Source organism: Bactrocera tryoni, chromosome 5 (genome assembly GCF_016617805.1).
Source record: "Bactrocera tryoni isolate S06 chromosome 5, CSIRO_BtryS06_freeze2, whole genome shotgun sequence".
NCBI classification, from domain to species: Eukaryota; Metazoa; Arthropoda; class Insecta; order Diptera; family Tephritidae; genus Bactrocera; species Bactrocera tryoni.
This window is the reverse complement of record NC_052503.1, coordinates 80,352,595-80,372,268: the sequence shown is the minus strand read 5'-3', so window position 1 is coordinate 80,372,268 and position 19,674 is coordinate 80,352,595. Positions and strand designations below refer to the sequence as shown.

Here is a 19,674-nt window from a genome sequence, read left to right as displayed (position 1 = left end):
TAAAATTTATCGACCTCCTCGAAAATTAGTTTTTAGAGAGAGAGAGAGAGAGAGAGAGAGAGAGAGCGAGAAAGAATGGAGTTAATGTATTATATTGAAGTTATAATAATGCTTCGAAAATTTGAAGGTGGTTCGGACAATAGTTTCGGAGATATGACGTTATTTTCATAGTGAAACGGAGAGCCGAAGCTGCAGCATTGATCGACTTGAAATTTTTACCCGACCTTCTTAGGTATATTTGTCATATAATTCTCGAAAGAAAGGTTTTTGACAATCATTTTGACTCTGAAACTTTCTCTTTTCCCGAAACGTTCTTTTCAAAGAGAAACGGAGAGCCGGAACGGTAGTATCGATGGACTTGAAATTTTTACTCGACCTTCTTAGGTATACTTGTCAGGTAATGCTCGAAGGAATGATATTTGTACTGATAATTTCGACTCTCAAGTGTACATTTTACACAAAAAAAAGATGTTTAAATTAAATAAAATGCCTCATTTCCGGACTTGCAAGCGGTTATAACTTCTTGAGTTGTATTGAGTGCAAGCCAGGATTGTTATATACATAAATGTAGTAAAATTATGTCCATCAAAGCTTTTAAAAACCTATGCTAGCAACGACCTAAGTTGAACACCTACATATAACTCCGTTATGCAAAGTAGGCCGTTATATTGAAATCACAAAAAATATTTTTCTTCACAATTATATTATTATTTCTGTACTTTTACTTCAAGTTTAAGAATTTTTAGCACAAAATTCATTATTGAATAATAATATAAAATCATTTGGAAAAAGTTGACAAAAATCCCAGTTTTATCATAAGAAACGCTAATGTTGAAGGCGAACACTTCACGAGAAACTGCGCACCAGGCAGAGGCTCAAGCGCCGAATTCGTGCAATGAGAACAACAACAACAGCGTACCGTTGGGCAAGGAAGTAGAGGAGGATAACATGCAGAGACGAAGCAGTAATCGTAAATATAATCGACACGATGCTGGTCACTATGCGGACAATATGTCGGGAGATGAAAGTGACGAAAGCACCGATCGCAGAATGACAACAACGCGAAAATCGCGTAAAATTCAGGTTAATAAAAATTGCCTTCCTTTTGTAGTTTGGAAAATAAATGAATTTATTGTTTTTAGCCAACCGATGCGCACGACTATGACGGCGGCGTATCGGATTGCAGCCACTGTCGTAAGCATCGTATGGCGCGGGCGCGACGCAATCGTCGCAGGAAGTCGCGTTCACGCAGTCGTCGTCGCCGTCGTTAGATTTTCATTGTGCAGTTTTGATTTTGGTGAAATTTTCTGTGTGAGACTCTTGAGCTAAATTGGTTTTATTGAAATTTATTATGCGAAATAAAATGGTAGTGAGTTGAAGACATGTTTGATAAACGTAAATTGTTCGTACCGTTATATAAGTAGTTATTTAGGGGCAACAAGGTAATATATAGACCTATTTGAGAGCTGGTTCAACGTTATTGGAATTTATTTGGAGTGTTATAGATCCGGATCCGTAACGTTTACGTAGACTCGATATTCGTAAGAACACATTTGTTTCTAGAAACGTGTTGTCTCACATCTTTTTAATGATAAACTTTTAACAAGTGTTGGAAGCAATAAAGTATTGAACCAAGCTCTTTGAAGTCGTAGTAAGCCTATCTAACTATCACATCACAGAAATCCGGACATGATTCGTAAAATCAACTCATTTTGATCGCTACCGACCTCGGAGAGAATACTTTAAAACAATTTTTAGTTGTTCCAAAAGAGTCGAGTTGAAAATTTCAGACTTAATAAAAATTCGGGCCCGTTTGGGCTACGCTATTGTTGTTATAGGGAGTATCTAAGCCCTGTTTGGGAAAAATTAAAGGCCACTTAACGACAGTTCCAAACGACGGCCTTGGCCTTCTATCATTTTTGCCGAGAGAAGAGCTTCCTTGTTTGTTGTGTTTACGCCTTCAATGCTTCCGTGGTCTGAGTCGACACGAACTGTATACCTTATACGTTGTAAAGCTGGTTTGGCAGTAGCACTGCAGCTACTGTAAACTTTTCCCTTCGCAGAAGAGGAACTCGCTGTGTCCCCCCCTTCCTCCACCGACATTTGAGATAATATCGCAGCGCGTTAATTGATTTGGTTCCTCATGCTGAATTTTGTTTTCAAGGACCCTGTACTTCAGCGTTTTATACCTATCGCCAGATACATCATTAGCAGATACCCCCTCCCCTCATGCTTTTGCAAGTTACCAGGAAGGCTTGCTCTAGAAACTAGTCCAGTTGTCTAAGTGTGCTGGTGCTAGCAGAGATTTCTATTGCCCAGTCGGCACTCGGATATATCTACGAGGATTTTCGCCGATCACTGCGTCATAAATATAAAAATATGTATCCATATATATTTAGAAATTACAAATTGCTGGAATTTTATTTTATTTTGTATTCAATTCATTGTCTGTAAAAGGTCCAGTATTTCATTATGTCTAATAATATTACATTTAAGATTAGGTAAATAAATGGAACTTCCAATTTCAGTTTCCGAACACACTACCATTGCAAATACTAATTGCTAGTCAAAACTAAAAGATTATAAACACAAATTAATCAAGGCGAAAGCACACAAATGGTCTGTGGAATTTAACTCAATCAATTGCATCTTCTTCTTCTTCTCATATAACTATCGCAATTTCAAATAGTTCGATAACACTTAAGGAAAAGCGTACGCTTTACAAACCATGAGTGTGTGGAGAGAGAAAAGAAAAACGAAAAAGTGAAGTACAAAGTAATGGAAAATCAAACAATTAGAACTAAAATTATAAGCCAAAATGAGTTCATTGGAATAGAGGAAAGTCAAATGCGAATTGAATGTAGTTGAGAGCCATGCACACAGACACACACACATACATTTACACATTGATCAAGTTTTCCCCATTACACACTATTCGTTCGAATCGGCAGTGATCGATTTCTCTTCCGAAGTCTTTGAGGATGAATCCGTTGAATGAGCAATATCAACAATATCCACATTATCGCCAACAGAAGCTGTATTGGCTGCCTCCACCACCGAGTAACCGATATCGGGTGGTGTACCCTCTGGATAGCCTAAATAATAGTCTGCTATGCGACCAGCCTCACGCAAACCGCTTAAGAAGGCACCATGTACCGTGGCGGGGTAGTTGCGTATAGTATGCTCGCCGGCAAAGAACAAACGTGGCAGCTCATCTTGCTCCTGATTGATATTGGAGTTAGTTGGATTCGGTGGTATAACGGGTGAGGCGAGCAGATCATAATCGCTACCAGAGGAACCTACAGATACGAAGCTGTACGAGCCACGTGCCCAGGGATCGGCACGCCAACGTGTCACGACAGTCTCTTTGGGTTGCGGCACCGAACCATTGCCGAATATGCCTTTTAGTACCGCAATACAACGACCGACGATAACATCATCCGAGACGTTCTCCATTATAGCGGCCGATTGCCCGGCAACTAATGCAAGTAGCACTGGCGATTGCGAGATGCTCCAGAATAGAAATAGTTCACCTAGAAAAGCATAATTTTTTATTTACAAATTTCTTTATTATATTGACAATGATAAAGCAGTTACCGCGACTAGCTGTTGTGCTGCCTACATGGCCAAATAGGTTTGTGTTCGGATCCCAGAAGATGCGATCAAAGCAAAGCACAACTTTATTTAGGTTACCGAAACCCAAGCGCTGTATGGCCGATTGCTTCCAGTCGGGTAGCGGTGGCTCAAATTTAACAGTGTTCGCTTGTTGAGATTGCACTTTTGTGGTGGCTATTTTAAGCACACCCAGCGTCAGTGTGCAGAGCGCAATGTCTGCTTTATATGTGACCGAAGAATTGTTTGTCTTCAAGTTTTCGGTTACGATTTCCACACCAGTGGGAAAATATTTAATCGTTTTTACAGCGGTATTTACGCGTATGTCTAAACCTTCCGTTAAGGCAATGGGTACACAGGAGTAGCCATTGCGTACAGTCGTGTGATTGCCGATGAATTCGAAGTCGTCGTCTTGATCCCAATGCTTCAGTGAGAGATTGCTTAGTGGCGTGGCATTGGCGAACTCCAGATTCGCAAAGTGCCAATCAAGTATTTGACGATCCTTAGACGAGAGGTAAACGTCACTGCAAAATACAATTTGTTTGAATTTTATTGAAAAGTTATATTAAAGACTGCGGCACGCACCTAGGAGGATTGCTTTCGATTTCCTTTAATTTGGTTTCCAGCGTCTCCTCCTCTTTTTTAAGTTCTTCGTACTCTTTGCAAGCTTTGGTCCACTCAAAATGTGTGGAACGTATTTGAAACTCGTGCTCCACCCATGCTGTATCGCCATCACCACTACGTTGGGGACGCGATTTCAGTAGTTTTGCATGGGTTTCTTTAAAGTTCTTTATTTTAGCGGATAGCTCCGAAATGCGTGACTGATTGTCGATAACGGCACGTTGTGCCTCAGCAAGCAACGTCAAGTGTTGCACTTGTTTTTCTTTCACCGACTTCTCTTGTAGCTTTATAATCCATTCGAGTGCGCGGCCCAAGGAGATGGGATCATCGTTGGCGTAGTTGAAGTCCAATTGGTGTGAAAGATAACTGGCGGACTCGAGCAGACGATTGAATTCGCGTTCCACCATGTCGTCCTTGTGTTTGGGCACTGGTTTGCCACAAGCGCCATATAATGGGCATGCTTGCCTTATGGGCACCATTTCCATGCCAATCTGTTTGCTCAGTATAGTCATGGGATTACCCCAAACACCGGTCACAACCATAGCACCTAAGTCGGCAATATAGTTGTTTTTACGAAAGGTTGCTATGCGTCCACCCACACGATCACGTGCTTCTAATACAATTACGTCCATACCGAATTGTTGTAGCTGCTGCGCAGCTGCCAACCCTGAGATGCCAGCACCAATTACAATAACTTTACCCAATTTCTTTGTCGGTATGGGACGTAAACGTTTAAAAATGCCGAAATTTATGAAACCATGACGCTCCAAGAACGAATGTATACGCTTTACTAAATTTGGATCACTATCAAAGGGTTGTTCCATATCTTTGATGGCATTTTCTACAATAAGCTGCTGCTTTGGATTCTCAATCCACATTTGCAAGAGACGATTGCGTATATTGAGGAAAACACGTTGCGCCACCAAACCAGTTTTGGTGATATCGGGAAAACAGGCAGCTTCGTTGGAGGTCATTTTATCGAATGGTAGGCGTGACTGAAAAGCAGCACCCTCCAAACCAGTCAGAATTTCTTTATACGCTTCGGCAGCAGCTGCAGCTGCCTCACGCGGATCAGTAATCTCTTTGGGGAAGGGACTACGTGCCGTTTCGGATTTGCGTGTTTTACTACTCTCAGAGCGTCGTTCAGTGGCAGCACCGCCAGCTGCTGATGAACTTGATGGTGTACTAGGTTTGTCACCTGAATCCGCATTGCCACTGCCCGGTTTGTTGTAGTAATCAACCTGTAATTGAAATACTTTCTTGAACCTACACATTGTAATACTTTGTAATGTTAGGCCATAATTGTATTACGTGCTCGCGTGTGTGTGCGCGTCTGTCACGTTACAAAGGCACAAAGAGCTTACAGCAATCACTTCATTACAATACCTTGGGTTTATTCCGCCTGCTGGTGCGACGTTCATCACCCGCAGCACCACCTTGTGCATCATTGGAGTCATCATCGTATTTGATTTTATTGGGCGTTCCACTAGCGGGTACCTTGCGTTTTGGTGACATTTCCTCCACGTCCGAATCATCGCTTATCAGCGTTACACATTCAATTGTCTCCGTATTTGTGCCCAAGCTGCTACTACTTGTAGCCGTTGTTGTTGTACTGCTATTTGTATTTGTATTATTGCTATTATTATTATTATTGCTGCTAGCGCTATTGTTGTTAGTGTTTTTCGTTAACAGCTGTTGTTGTTGTAGGAAGGCGCTGCCGGTGCCGGCGACACTGCTCCCGCTCATTACAGCTGCTGCGGCTGCCGCCGTTACTGCTGTAGTAGTTGAGGCTGCTCCCAATGTTTGTGTGGGCAGCGAAGACACGCCGGTGCTGGCTACATTGTTTTTCTCCATTTTACACGTTACTCTCACCAAATTTTTTCAATGCACACTGTTTTTATATCTTTTACGCATGTTTTTAACACTTTTCTAAATTTGCTAAAACTTTTTTTCACAAGTTTTTGCTAAAATAAGTCGTGCGAAGTTTTGTTTATGTCTCGTACGCCGCCGTATACAGATTTGCAAATAATAGTATTACCTGAAGGTAAAATGAATGAAAAGCAAACCCTAAAATTTTTGTTGTTGGTGTGTGACTTGGCTGAATTTAGTTATGCGCACAGTGCACTCTGAAGTGGAAATTTAAAAATGGCTAAATTTGAAGAATTTGATATTGCGTTTTTAGTGGAAAAACATAGATGTCGCTAGTAATATTTTTAGTAAAAAATTCTAAGCAGATTAGAGTGGAGAAAGTTAAAAAAATTTAATGCGGACCATATGTTTGGGTTCTTTATAAGTCACAGTATAAAAAGAAAATAAAAAACTAAAATATAAGTAAAAAATAAATAAAAAAAAAAAAAATAAAAAATAAGAATAAAAATTAAAAAAATTAAAATATGTATCACCCTGCCCCACGCTTTCACAGAAATATATTTAAATTTATGCCTTAAAATTTCAAATTCGAACAAACATAAATTCTAAGCAATCAATGAGCGTGCGCCACCCCCCATGACGCTCCTGAAGTGTGATCGCATTGCTAATAGGATCTACGAAATACATATGTATATACATATGTACGTGTATAATACAGGCTTTGCGTTCCAACGGTGGTGGCATAAGCAAAAATAAACCAGCTTCAAGGTCAATAGATATTTTGAAGTCAGTTCTGCAATATCACTTCCTGCCGCGTTGCCAAATTGAAAATTCACCCAATTAAGTGCGAGCATTTATCATTCGGCTGCACATAAGTATGTACTTGCATACACACAGCAGATCAGTGGGAATTAGTGGCGAGCGTGCGTGGTTTTATGTCACTTTGTCTGCATAAGCCGAGAGTCGTTTTGTGGCCTACCCTTGCTATCCTTTTCCTGCTTTTCAATGCTTTAATTTTAAACTTCAAAATCAATATTGTGTCAATTTATTGGTTTTTAAATAATTTCGAATTAATGCAACGGTTATTGTGCAATTTATGGATTTAAGCGCATATTGCTTGGTTAAGCGTGTTAGGATTGTAATTGATTGGAATTGGCTGAAGAATTAGAAGACAATAGAGTGAGTTTTGAGAGAACTATATCCACTATATGTATATGCGTGAGTAAATTTAAAAAAAAAATAATAATCAATTACATTTAATAAGGAATAAAGTCAATTAAAGACAAAATTAGGCGAATTAAAAAGAGTGGAAGGAAAACCACAAATAATCAGGCTTAAAATCAAGGGAAACTCAATATATAGTTTCCATTTCCACCGCACAACGATGGGTTCAACGTTTTCGTTCTGGTGAAGAGGTGGTCGAAGATGCGCCACGCTCCGGAAGACCTGTCGTCGAAAATTGCGATAAAATCGCTGAATTGGTCGAAAGAGACCGGTATGGTAGCAGCCGATGCATCGGTCAAGAGCTGGGCATGAGTCATCAAAAGTTCATAAAAATAAAAAAATTCAATAAAAATACCGCAAGACTTTTTTGTCAACCCACTATATGTATTTTGATCTGTACCTGGAACGTTGCCTAAAAAAGGTGCGCCGACTAATGGCAAATACTTCTGAAAAGTACTCGGATAACTTCCCATAGGCATGAAAAGTTTGGTGCGTAGCCCTGCGACCCCTAAACTTATTCCCTCCGACGTTTTCGAGCCGTCTGTGTACTACTTGATTGTACTATCCCTAAGCGCTCGACCAACTCGAGAGTGGAATCATTCCATACAGCCTTGCCGCTAAGGGTAACTTTGAACTTATTTGTGAAGTTTACCTTTTTGGTAATGCTGTTCCTTGAGAAGAGAACCAATGGTATTATACAACTTAACTATTTTAATCCCTGGGACGGGATTACCTTACCTCTGGCACATTCTTCTGCTGTCATTTTTAGCAGTGTGTGTTTGGCTACCTGACTAATTACTAAGTGAATTAGTGTGAACTCAAGTATGACTTCTGGTGCTGCCGTCGGACACAAGTGCTCATTGCATCCGACAAGCAGATGCACGCAAGTCGTTGCAGCTCCGATAGTTGGATCCCTACCGAAGTCCCTGAAGTTTTTGAGGCCCAAATCACCGCCCCGTAAGTGATTATTGGTCGCACGATCATGGTTTACAACCACCTAACGATCCTTGGCTGGCAGCCTCAGAATTTATCAGCTAATCGATTGGACACCATTAGTAGCTTAGTCGCTTTGGCCATGACCAAGTCAGCATGCTGCTTCCACCGCGGAGTGGAATCCAGCGTCAGATCAAGATACTTCTCAGCCCTCAAGTAGACTAGGTATAAAATAATTTGATAGTTGTTCGCAAAAAAAAAATTAAGAAATATATGTTTAAGTCAAACTTTCTTTGAGACAGTAGCACCATCCTCGGCAAACATATGTATAAGATAAGATAGGCAAGGATTGTACCGCGACCTTAAGTCTTTTGTGGCCTCTCCTAACTCACAAAGATTCACCTAGGCCCAGCAGATTGATAAAGTCCAATATTCCACTAGGTGCTAGTGAGGCGATGTGATCTATTTTTTTATATTATTTTAACTGACAGATGGTTGCTAAGCAGACATTGAGAAAACGGCGCTTAATCAACGAAGTTTCAAATGTAAAATAATATAGCATAATTTAATTTTGATTTACTTTGAAATGAAATCAAAGCACTAGTGCACATGCGCAGCAGCGCTGAAACACAATGCGCAATTTGCATATCTTTGATAAAATGAAAAGTAAATAACAATGCTTGCAAATAAACATGAAAAAGTAAACATTAGAACACGAGGGCTTTTTAAACCGAAATCACTATTTCCAACAACAATAACAACAATAAAAAAACATAACACCACCAAATGCCGTGAATTTGAGTGAAATGCGCTAACAATGAAGCAAACGCTGAGGCCGATTTGGTGCTTCGAAATAGTGCTAACACAAAGCATCCCAGTTGCTATAAACATATGTGTGTATATACATATATACATACATAAAGATATATAAAAAGCTATTTAACCCAACACTGTATTGCGCAAGTCGCGCTGATCAAAGGGTGCGCACATCGCATTGCGGAAATTCGAGACAGTCATCTGCACACTCAAAAAAAAAAAGAATAAAAATAGCAAGTAGCACACACATACATGCGTGTGCTTGTGTGCAACACATGCAACATTCGTCTAACAAAAACATTAACACTCAAAAATACAATAAAAGCAATTATTGCCACTACGCCTTCCAAGCCAAGCCAGCAATACAAGCCACGGCACAAACACAGTTACAACTAAACATTTGGAATTTTGATCTGTCTGTGTGTGTGTGTCTACATCTGCACTACACTCCTTGCTTGGCGCAACAAAAGCCGAAATGATCACGTATCCTTGATAAATTTCCTAACAGTCAGACGAGAGTGCCATAGAAGTCTATTGTTGGTTGGGTCCTTGAAAACTGCGAATTCATCAAAAGCTGACGCTTGCTTGGCCCTGCTCAAGTACAACGCTAATTTTTCGGAAATCGTTGAGTAATATGAAATTAGTGCGCTGTTCGTGGCATATGGCGGTGTTGTTTTTAGTGTTGTTGCTTTTACTGGTGCTTACATGTGTTGTTGTTAATGTTGCGAGTGCCAAAGGGTGCTGACTGGCAACAGAAACGTCAGCGATTGATTGCTAGTGAAATGGGTTATGTTGCCGCAGGAACGCTGTGGCAGCAACCAATCGAACAACTGTATTTATTTTGACTGCACAAAAGCCAGTGAAGGTTTTTATTAAAAAAAAATTTTTTTTTTCTTTTTTAAACCTTACAGCTGCTTCAATAAATCTAAAAAGTATTGTATAACTAAGCTTTTAGTATCAAAATCTCAAAAAGCTAATATTTTTACTGAGAATAGTTGGGATATATTATTTCATTATTACAAGTAAACGGCAATCTCTCCGACCTTTCTCGTTTCTTCTCTGCCAGGAGCTTAACACCCGTCCCTCCTAAATTCACAGCGACCATACTCAGAAACTGTACGAAGAAGTACAGACTAAGCCTTAACATCACAGTCGTTGACGTCAATAGTCCGACTGTCAATAATCCTAAGATTTTAGGAGTAACATGTGACGCCTGTGCTTCTTCGCTCCGCATACGAACCCGATAACTGCTATATTACAGAGCCGCAACAAAATTCTCAAGTCGCTAGCCCGTATGTCATGGGGGAAAAGACTATGAAATGTTCTTGACAATGTACAAGGCAATGGGTAGGCCGGTCATATACTAAGCTGCACCAATTTGGTCGCCTGAATGCAGAGAACAGCAGATGAAGAAGCGGAGCTATAAACACTTTCACCGTCACGCTCGAGTAGCCGCGAGAATGTAGCGTAACTCTTGCGAAACTTCGCTACGGATACTGTAGCTGGCCCTTAAATACCAAATAGATGTCCAGCATGACTTTATGTACTTCTTTGCATGCCCGGTAAACCGCACTCAGCTAACACACCGGCACCTTTCCTCGGCCTACCGTTAGATGACTTGAAATTAACAGATCAGACTGGATTTGATATATGATTTTGAGGACATTTATAGGCCAGGATGGCTTTGAGATTACTTGGATCACTGCGTCGAAGAGATCGTTCTTAGCGGCATCTTTTACGCGCATATACCTCCGAAATATATTTTGGTGTCGCGAAGTCGCCTAAGAAGAGGTGCAATGAGCTTTTTCACGGATGGATCGAAGCTCAAGGGGAAGGTTTGGAGAGGGAGTATTTAATCAACTATTATTTAAGATTGCCACACCACTGTAGTGCCTTTCAAGCAGAAGTGGCAGCTATTATGGTAATAGTAGATGTACTTGAACGAAGTGTGGCTGCTTTTGGGGAGATATGCCTTGAGCCCGCTGACAGCATCGAGGAGTGCATGAACTCACTAGCCGTGGCATTAAACTACTTACAAATTAAATTTGCCTGGGTGTCTGGCCACAGTGGAATCGTCGGAAACTGAAAACCGATTAGCTCGGCTAAATAAATTTGTGTCTATCTCTAGACGCTCTGCAGATATGCGACGGCCTTATTGACCCAAACTGAGGAGTTCTGAACATGATCTAGCAGTCCAAGTTGGATTAATTAAGGTCTCGCGTATATCAGCCTATTTACCTAACCTAACCTATGGTAAAATATGTGGCATAAAGTGCCATTTTTAGGGCACGGAATATGATAGCAATGAAACCAATCATGCTAGCGCTTTAAACACATATTTGATGCTGGATAAATTCTGAAAACCTTGCAGTTGTTGAAGTGATCGAAAGCCGAACCTTCTCACGATACTTTCAAATACATACATAGTACATTCTTTCTTGAAAAAAAAACTTTCAAAAACATGAAAATTCAATAAAGGCTGCTTGCGCTCTGAAGACATCATACCACAAAGCTTCACAAAGCAGTACGGCGTAATTTATGCGCCTCACTTAATCTCCCACTTTCATTTACAACTATAAACTTATTATTCAAATTATGAAGCATAAGTAGAACGTAATAATCGAAAGTTGAAATGTGCATTGAGGCGCACATTTGACGAGCTGAAGTGGTGCTTGTGAACAATTATTGGATTTGCGCTCGCATAACTTTTACATAACTTGGAGTTGTTGCTTTTTTCGGAAAGCACACAAGCAAATATTTTGAACCTCCATTGTGTGGCAGCAGAAAATGCTGGATTAAAGCAGCGAATTTCGCCGAACAAAAGCGAAATGGTGGTATAACTGTAGAATAGTTAGTTGTTGAAAAAGGAAAAAACAACAAAAACAGTGTATAATCCTGCGCGTTTACATAGTGCTACTGCGGCCGTTTGCATTAATCCGTCAAACTTTGCGGAATACAAAAACTACAATCGCTGCGTGTAGTGGCAATAAAAAGGGTAACTCAGCGTAAGGTAAATCCGGTTTAATTTTTCATGCGAAATTTAACACTGCACCCGGTTCGAATTGCCCGAAATTTCATACAGACACACACACATACATACAAGCAAGCACTTGCAGCAAAACCGCCGAAAAGCGGCTAGTATCTATGCATACAGTGAGGGTAAGCCAATATAGCAGTTATGAACGGTGGTTGTATGTGTGCTTGTCGAACGGTAAAGGTACGCCGCACTATCTAAGTATTTTGTCAGCGGTGCAGTCAGGGGGAAATTATGAATTAATCAAAATTTGAAATGAGAATTATGAATAGCGCAGCCAAAGCGGTGGTGGCTAGTGATTAACTTGCACACTAACCGAGTAGCATACTTTGCGGCGCATAGAGAAGGGGTAGCGCGTGTACCCAAATATACACATATATACTTACATAGGCATAAAAACCTACATATAAGCAAATGCATGTATAAATATAGACACAAACACATGCATATACATATGTATATATATACACACTTACAAACTCATGTAAAACCAGCGCAGCTTATTGGCTTGCGCTTATGTAGTCATATGCAGCACGCGCGGCAGCAGTTTATGCAGCTTTGATTGCTAAATTTGTGCGCTGCTCTAATTACAGTGCAATGGTAGCGTTAACGGTAGTCGGGCGTGTTCTATTGCACACCGCCTGACAGCGCAAGAGATATCGAAGCTTCTATGTATAACTCTCAGCCTGCTTTTTTAGGGCCGAAGGACGCTTAGCCGCGTATGAGGTTGCAGATGAGCACGAAAACGCGAAAAATAACAAAAATGCTGCCGTACATAAGCATATGTATGTGTGTGTATGCGTGCGCTCGTGTTTTTGTGCACAAGTGAGCGAGCGCGCGAGTTTTCGCAGTCAATTAGAGCACACAGCTGATGTTTTTCCCGTGAAGCGCCGTGCATTGTTATCCTTTCGCGTATAACTTTTTTCCGCCACTGTATGCATAAATGCATGAGTGTGTGTGCCTGTGGCAAGGATGCGCCCTGCACTTAGCGCTGATGAATGAAATGTGCGGTCGCGTTTTACTGTCGGCTAAGCCAACTAAGCGGGGCGGCGCGGCGTAGTCGGAAGTAGCTTATTTGTTGTAGTGTTGTAGGGTAGGGTGCGCTGAGGTCAGGCGCGCCAAAAGGTATCACATTAAACTACCTTTTGTGGTTTAAAATATTTTGTTGCTACATACATACATATGTACATGCACTGTGCTGTATTCGCTTACTTGCAGCATGCATTATTTAGTGGCAAGTTAGCACGCGGGGTGAATTGCATGTTTTTTTGTGTTTGTTTTCATTTTCCAGTTTTTTTGCTTATCACTTTTCTTTACGCTATTTTAATGTGTAAAATTAAGTGGAAAATTAATGGGTGGTCGCACACATGTAAAGCAGGCGGCCACATGTTGGAAAAAACATGAGGCAAGCATACACATACACACACATATGTACATATAAACACGTGTGCTAGATTTACTATCGTTTCGTTAAATTGCGGTCGCAGCCACCAGATTTTTTGATTGCCTGCAATTTGTATCGAAGTAATGCGTTTTAAAATCAGGTTACTCCCGTTTAATTGAGGGCATTTGAAGTGGCATGGCAGGAGAAGGGTGAAACGAGACGATTGCCTAACTGGTTTTTGATTGCGATTTACTTTAAATGCGGATTCAGCTAATCTTGCAACAATTAATTCACATCACAGCATATCAACCAATTCTTACTTTATTGAAATAGATGAAAGTTAAAAGTCCATCTCCTCCATCTTCTCCGAACGGACCCAAGATGCAAATAACTTAGTGGAGTCTCAATCGACTTATGATATCCGTTCAAATTTGACGCGGACTGACAAAAAAAGATGTAGCGGCTGCGGAAACTGGCTGCATATATGCTGTGTGCTCTGTCACATTCCGGGAAACGAATTCGCTGAATAGAATGCCAAAAGTGCCATGTGTCTGGCTGCCGAACAAGTACAAGAAATATGGAAATCACTAAAAACAATATACTTGTACAATGAAATTTTCGAAAGAGCTGACAGGCGATCAAGACGAGATAGAATGCCTTAAACACATGAAGGATCGCCAAGATCATTTCCCGTAGAATGACTCGCATGCTTTTTCCAAAGCTATCAGAACCCAAGTCATGAGTTAGCAAATAGTTTCAATGGAAACACACAAAAGACGCAGTTAATTTCTTGTTACAGATGACCACGATCGACGGTCTAATGGCTACGACTTCAGGGTCGAAGGACAATGCTAACCGTCGCGTCGTGGTTTGAATGTAACTGTGGTCTTCCCTTAGTAGGAAACGGTCAGACTATACGAGTACTTGCGCCTTGAAAAGGTTTCCAAGCTAGCATATCAGCCAAACCAAAACTAAACCAAACCGAAATAGTTGAGGAAGCTCGACCAAGCATCTAGCAAAAGTCCGACATTTTTCACAATTAATCTTTATTTAAAGTCAAATTCTTTCATAAACTTGAGAAGCTCACATTTTGGTTTTAGGCTGTAAGCAGAGTTTAAAATGCCTTGACACCATATAACGATCGTCATCTTAAGTGATTATCCACTTAAACGCTTCCTCCTTCTATCACGGATTTTTCCCTTGCGTTGTGACCGCTTTCGCATTACTTCAGAGCAAGATTTCCAAGATGAACTCACTGCGGGTTTGTCCCTGCGTTCAGAGATGCCTACGAATTTGTAGTCAACATCAATCTATTTGCCTCACCTGCAAACATATTGGATCGAATTCTCCAGGATCGGAGTGTACGCATCCTTATCCCTGTTTTTAGTGCATGGTACAGGTTTCACATACAAGGCTGTCACTTTTCGCCATTTTTACTATTAGGTTTAGTTGGCCAAGCCTGTTCCGTCGATTGCATTTAATAAAGCACGTCTAGGGATAAAAATAGGTATTAAAAAAGGTATGGCATGCGTCGTCCCGTCGTCTAGTAGTTCGTCGCTGGAAATACATGCAGGGTTTTCCGTTTTTCCCCATTTTGTACAAGTATTTTCGGAAAAACCCGTGACCGGAGAGCATCTCCGCTACGTAGTGGTTCACCCCGCTGATTTTATACTGGGCGAAATCTCTATATATTAAAACAGCTTGACGGCCTTATTTCTTTGCAATCGCTTGTTCACCGATCTTACTAGAGTTCAAGTATTTGCTTCATCGCCTGTTGTCTAGCGAGCTTACGTATTTCTAATCCGTCTTTCTTCCCTAGTCACAGTGGTTTTCTCTCCATTGAAAATATATCTATTTGGGATCTTTATATGAATTAATATATTCCGCTTCCCATTGAAATGTAATACTGAGAGAATTCAACAATTTGACTCAAGATTGGTCTAAATGCTGTTTCAGAGATTTTTTCCTGAAATATTCTGGGTTTGACGTAGAGACTCATTTCAGTAGACATTTTGCTTTAAATCGGTATTTAGCAGTGCGTCAAGGTTTACGCATAAATCGGATAGAGAATTAGGTTCATATTATTTCAATAAAACGAAGTTCAAGGTGAGCGTCGAACAAATTTAAAATTTTCCGACTGGCTTTTAAAGTTGTAAGAGAGATTTTAAAATTTCTTTCTGGGGTCTGAAAGGTAACTTTCGATATAAAAATCTCTGTATGACAACTGATTAGTCTAACCACTGTGAAATATTCCCAAAAACTCCAATTGAAACTTAATTTTTTTGAAAACTCTTAACAACTAATCATCAAACAACAACAATTTTTATATATAAAAACCGCTGCTTAGAAATGATATAAATTCTCATTTGCAACGCCTTTAATTTAGTCACGCCTAATTTCTTTATTTTTGCTTAAATGACAAGCCAAAATCGCAGCTGCTGCCACAAGCAGGGAATCAACGCAAGAATTTCGCACACCAACAACAATAGCAAGCCGCATTCGAGGCAGTAATCGGAGTATGAGCGCGCGGAGCACTTTGAACTTGACACACATTAAAAATAGGCGGGGTAGGTAAAGAGTCCTCGAGTCGCAGGCATAATGAAATTTCCACTTTTTATTTTGATTTGCGCTTTTTAAATGGATTATTGCTTTTGTATTGCGACAGTTCCGCCTTTTCATTTGAAATAAATTTTGCGACATTTGCTCACTTCGTGGCAGGCAAAATGCAAGCATCACAACGGACACATTGTATTTGCTCGCTTTGCGCTATTGTTCGAAAAATTTCAAAGTTTGCCGATGGAATAACCATAAAAATTTTGATTTAAAAATATTGAAAAAATGACATTTGTGTGTGTGTGTGGAGTGAGCGCGGTGCACATGAGTATCGGGTGTGAAAATCAATTTATTGCGGTGTCTGCCGGCGGAGATGTCGCAAGATGCTGTGGCTGGTACTGAGCTGGAGTTTGAGGTTATGTGCATTGGCGCGTCTACATGCAAGCATATGTGTATGTGTGTGTTGGCGACGCGATTGATAAAGGAGCATGCGGCGCTTGCTGTGAACTCCGCACAGCGGGAGCGACTGTGACAAGTGACCCATTTGCCGCTGCAAGTGCATGCTCGGAACTGTGTGTATGTATGTATGTATGTAGGAATATAAAGTAATTTTCTTGAGGGCGTTGGCAGACACTTTGTCTATTCGGTCGTTATGCGAAGTGTTTAGAGGTTCCAGCCGGTTTGTGTGGGCGTAGACAGGGCGATGTTTTATGATCTTTTAGGCGCCACTGCTAGTTTTTCTCCCAGAACGGCAAGTGTTAGGCGACAAAAACATTTTCTGATAATAGAAACTATGTAGAACTCAAAGTCGGAGGTACAAACATTTTGTATTTTTTTTAAATTTAATTAGAATTCTCTGCAAAGGCTCGGAGCTCCGCTGTCTGTTTGTTGTGTATTACTGTATAGCTGGGTTTTGCGGGAGCTTGGTGAGCGCGGGGCAATTAACGAACTCATGCGATCGCAACATTCTTTCGGACTAATGTAAATCGTAAAAGAGCTAGTGAGCTTCTCGGGCTTAGTAAGGCTAGGCTTCCCTTAATATAGGGTTTCTATTTGGTTATTGCTCTATTCGTGTCAGGGCGGTAAGGTTACAAATCTGACCAAATGACCGTTGTAGTAGCTGCTTGGAAGAAGATATGGCAGAAAAATCTCAAAACTTCCCTCTTGACAATCCCGTCTTTGCGAGATCGGAACTGAAAGTCCTCTGATTTACAGTTTTAGACTTCAGGTCTTCGCTATCGGTCGGTGAGCAGAGCTCAAGCCACTGCGAAACTATCAAAAATATGGTAATACCATCTTTTGTGATTGTAGATGGCAGAGCTTATAATTTGACAATCTTCCAAGATTTAATCTTTGGTGATATTTGAGTTCATGCAAAGGTTCAACAGAATTTCAGCAATCAGGTCAGGATCACTTGATTGTATACGCGAGATAAGACCTGAACAAGTATTCCCAGCGTAAAATGTGGAATAAGTAGTGATTGCTCTCAGAATCAGCTCTGCGCGATGATTTCCGGTCATATTTTATGCCGAGGTCTTCCCTATCCGTCGGTTTGCAGAGTTCAACCTAGACGTAATTAACATGAATGTCTTACCGTCATCTTTTGTGAAAGTCTATCAGAGCCTATACGCAAAGCTTCTTTCAAGATCTAATCTTCAATGGTTCTCAAGCTCTTGCAAAGATACAACAACATATTAAAACGAAATTGTGGCCATTTCACATGGATTTTTGGCAAAGAGGTATAAAGATAAATCAGATCAGAAACATTTGACTTGAGATACGAGAAAAAGCCTGCACAACTCTTCCCAGCGGGTCTACATACCAATAGAGAAGGTTTCTAAAACCAGCAGAGGTCGTTAAGTCTAACACACTGACTTCATACTTTGGACCGAAGTTTCAGACCATCAACATTACCGTAAAAAGGCATTGTTAAATCTACATAGAGATGTCATAAGCCAAAAATGGGCTGAACAGGTATTTCCAGCGATCCATACACCGTCAGAGAAGGACTCTGGAACGAATAGAGGTTGTAAAGTCCAAGACACCGACTTCATACTTTGGACTGAAGTTTTAGATAAAGAACATTACTGTAAAAAAGTGTGGTTATAATGTACACAGATCACTCATAAGCCAAAAATAAGTAAATAGTCCAAAGAAAACTGTCTTTTGGCGCAGACCGAAATATACATATATATACATATATTTCGATTACAAACAATAGAATGTGAGCTCTGAGTTTGGATCAGTTGTGTATACATTTCCATTTATTGAACTGTATGAAATTCGACCTAGCTCAATAAAGGAAAGCTATTTCATCTGAAGCACATACGCTTCTTAAAGTTGTAATCCGGAAATATCGAAAAATTGCGATAAGCAAAGTCTTTAATTTTTTTTACCTTTGCACTTTCTTGAGACAGGTGACCCAGTACTACTTTGCGCTTTACACAGCGTACCAATTAATTGTTTTAAAAACCTTTCAATTTCATTTAATGTTGCCGAAAATTTCACCTTTACTACCCATCAATGACTTTCTACGCGTCTAACTGACCCTAATTGCAGGCCATAAAATCGAAATGAGCTCTACAAATCGTAGCTTGGAAATTCTATAGCAAATTGAAAAGCAAAAAAGCACATACACGCAAGCATATATAGTGTAATACTATGAAAGGAAAAAACGACGAAAGAAATGTGAAAAAACAATAAACTAATGTACGGCACATTTGCTCAAATCACCAGAATGCGATGAGCTTCAGCGCTCACCGATTTTGTGAGCTGAGCACGCAAGCTGGATGGCTTAGCGATTATAGCTTTTTTATGCTGCGTAAACTTCACCCAGGCATACGGCAGCTGTACGTGGACGCGTTGTGGCGTGGCGCGGCCGGGTCATTCAAAGAAAATGCGCTCAAGTTACCAACTTGCGTTTGCGAACTCGCCGCACATATGAATGAACATACATATACAAACGACATATGTAATATGGCAATACATATGTAAACATATATGAAAGCATGCGCGTATGTGTGTGTGTGCAGTTCATAGACACATGTAATGAGATGCTAATCTAATTTTCTTAGCAAACGCGCCAGTGGAGCGCGCACTCGCGCATGCGCACACAAATCACCATTGTCGCCGAGCGACCGCCTTGTCGGGGTCGGGGTACTTCAACTGCTGCTGAAACCGACAACGGAAAAGGGAAATAAAATTTTATTAGAACTAACAGCAGCCACAGCGGCAACATTAAGATCAGCAACTACAAATCTGTGAGCCATACGTAACACAACGCGTTGCACACCGCAGTAATCAGAACAGAATGCGCGTGCGCTAAATAGCCAAGAATACGCGCCACGCCATGCCACAGCCCAACCCAACATTGCCACTCAGCCTTAGACGCATCCGCTGTGGTAGCGTGTACTCAGCTTTCAACCGCCACTTAGCGGCAGCAGCAGCCGCCACCACCACCGTCACCATTGTGCGCACCGCATACGGTAACCACAAAAGCCAAAAGCAACAGAAAAAAAAGCAGAACACATAAAATCGCGTTGAAGTGTAGTTTGAAAAAGTTGTGCATTGCATGCAACATTAGGTTGCACAGCATCGGCGGGCACTAACAAACCGTTTAACAGGCCCA

General features: G+C 40.7%; 2 protein-coding genes across 2 annotated transcripts; one reads left to right on the top strand and one right to left on the bottom strand.

Moving 5' to 3' along the window:
• Nucleotides 1-678: 678 nt before the first annotated feature.
• On the top strand, nt 679-1,400 carry LOC120778216. Its single transcript, XM_040109973.1, has 2 exons — nt 679-1,083; nt 1,143-1,400. Exons 1-2 carry the CDS (start codon nt 829-831, stop codon nt 1,269-1,271), a joined length of 384 nt encoding a protein of 127 aa, XP_039965907.1. The 5' UTR covers nt 679-828; the 3' UTR covers nt 1,272-1,400.
• A 994-nt stretch (nt 1,401-2,394) lies between these two features.
• On the bottom strand, nt 2,395-6,235 carry LOC120777897 (possible lysine-specific histone demethylase 1). The gene is made up of 4 exons (XM_040109468.1): nt 5,620-6,235; nt 4,198-5,474; nt 3,598-4,136; nt 2,395-3,533 (listed from the first exon to the last, which is right to left on the bottom strand). Exons 1-4 carry the CDS (start codon nt 6,085-6,087, stop codon nt 2,932-2,934), a joined length of 2,886 nt encoding a protein of 961 aa, XP_039965402.1. The 5' UTR covers nt 6,088-6,235; the 3' UTR covers nt 2,395-2,931.
• Nucleotides 6,236-19,674: the final 13,439 nt, after the last annotated feature.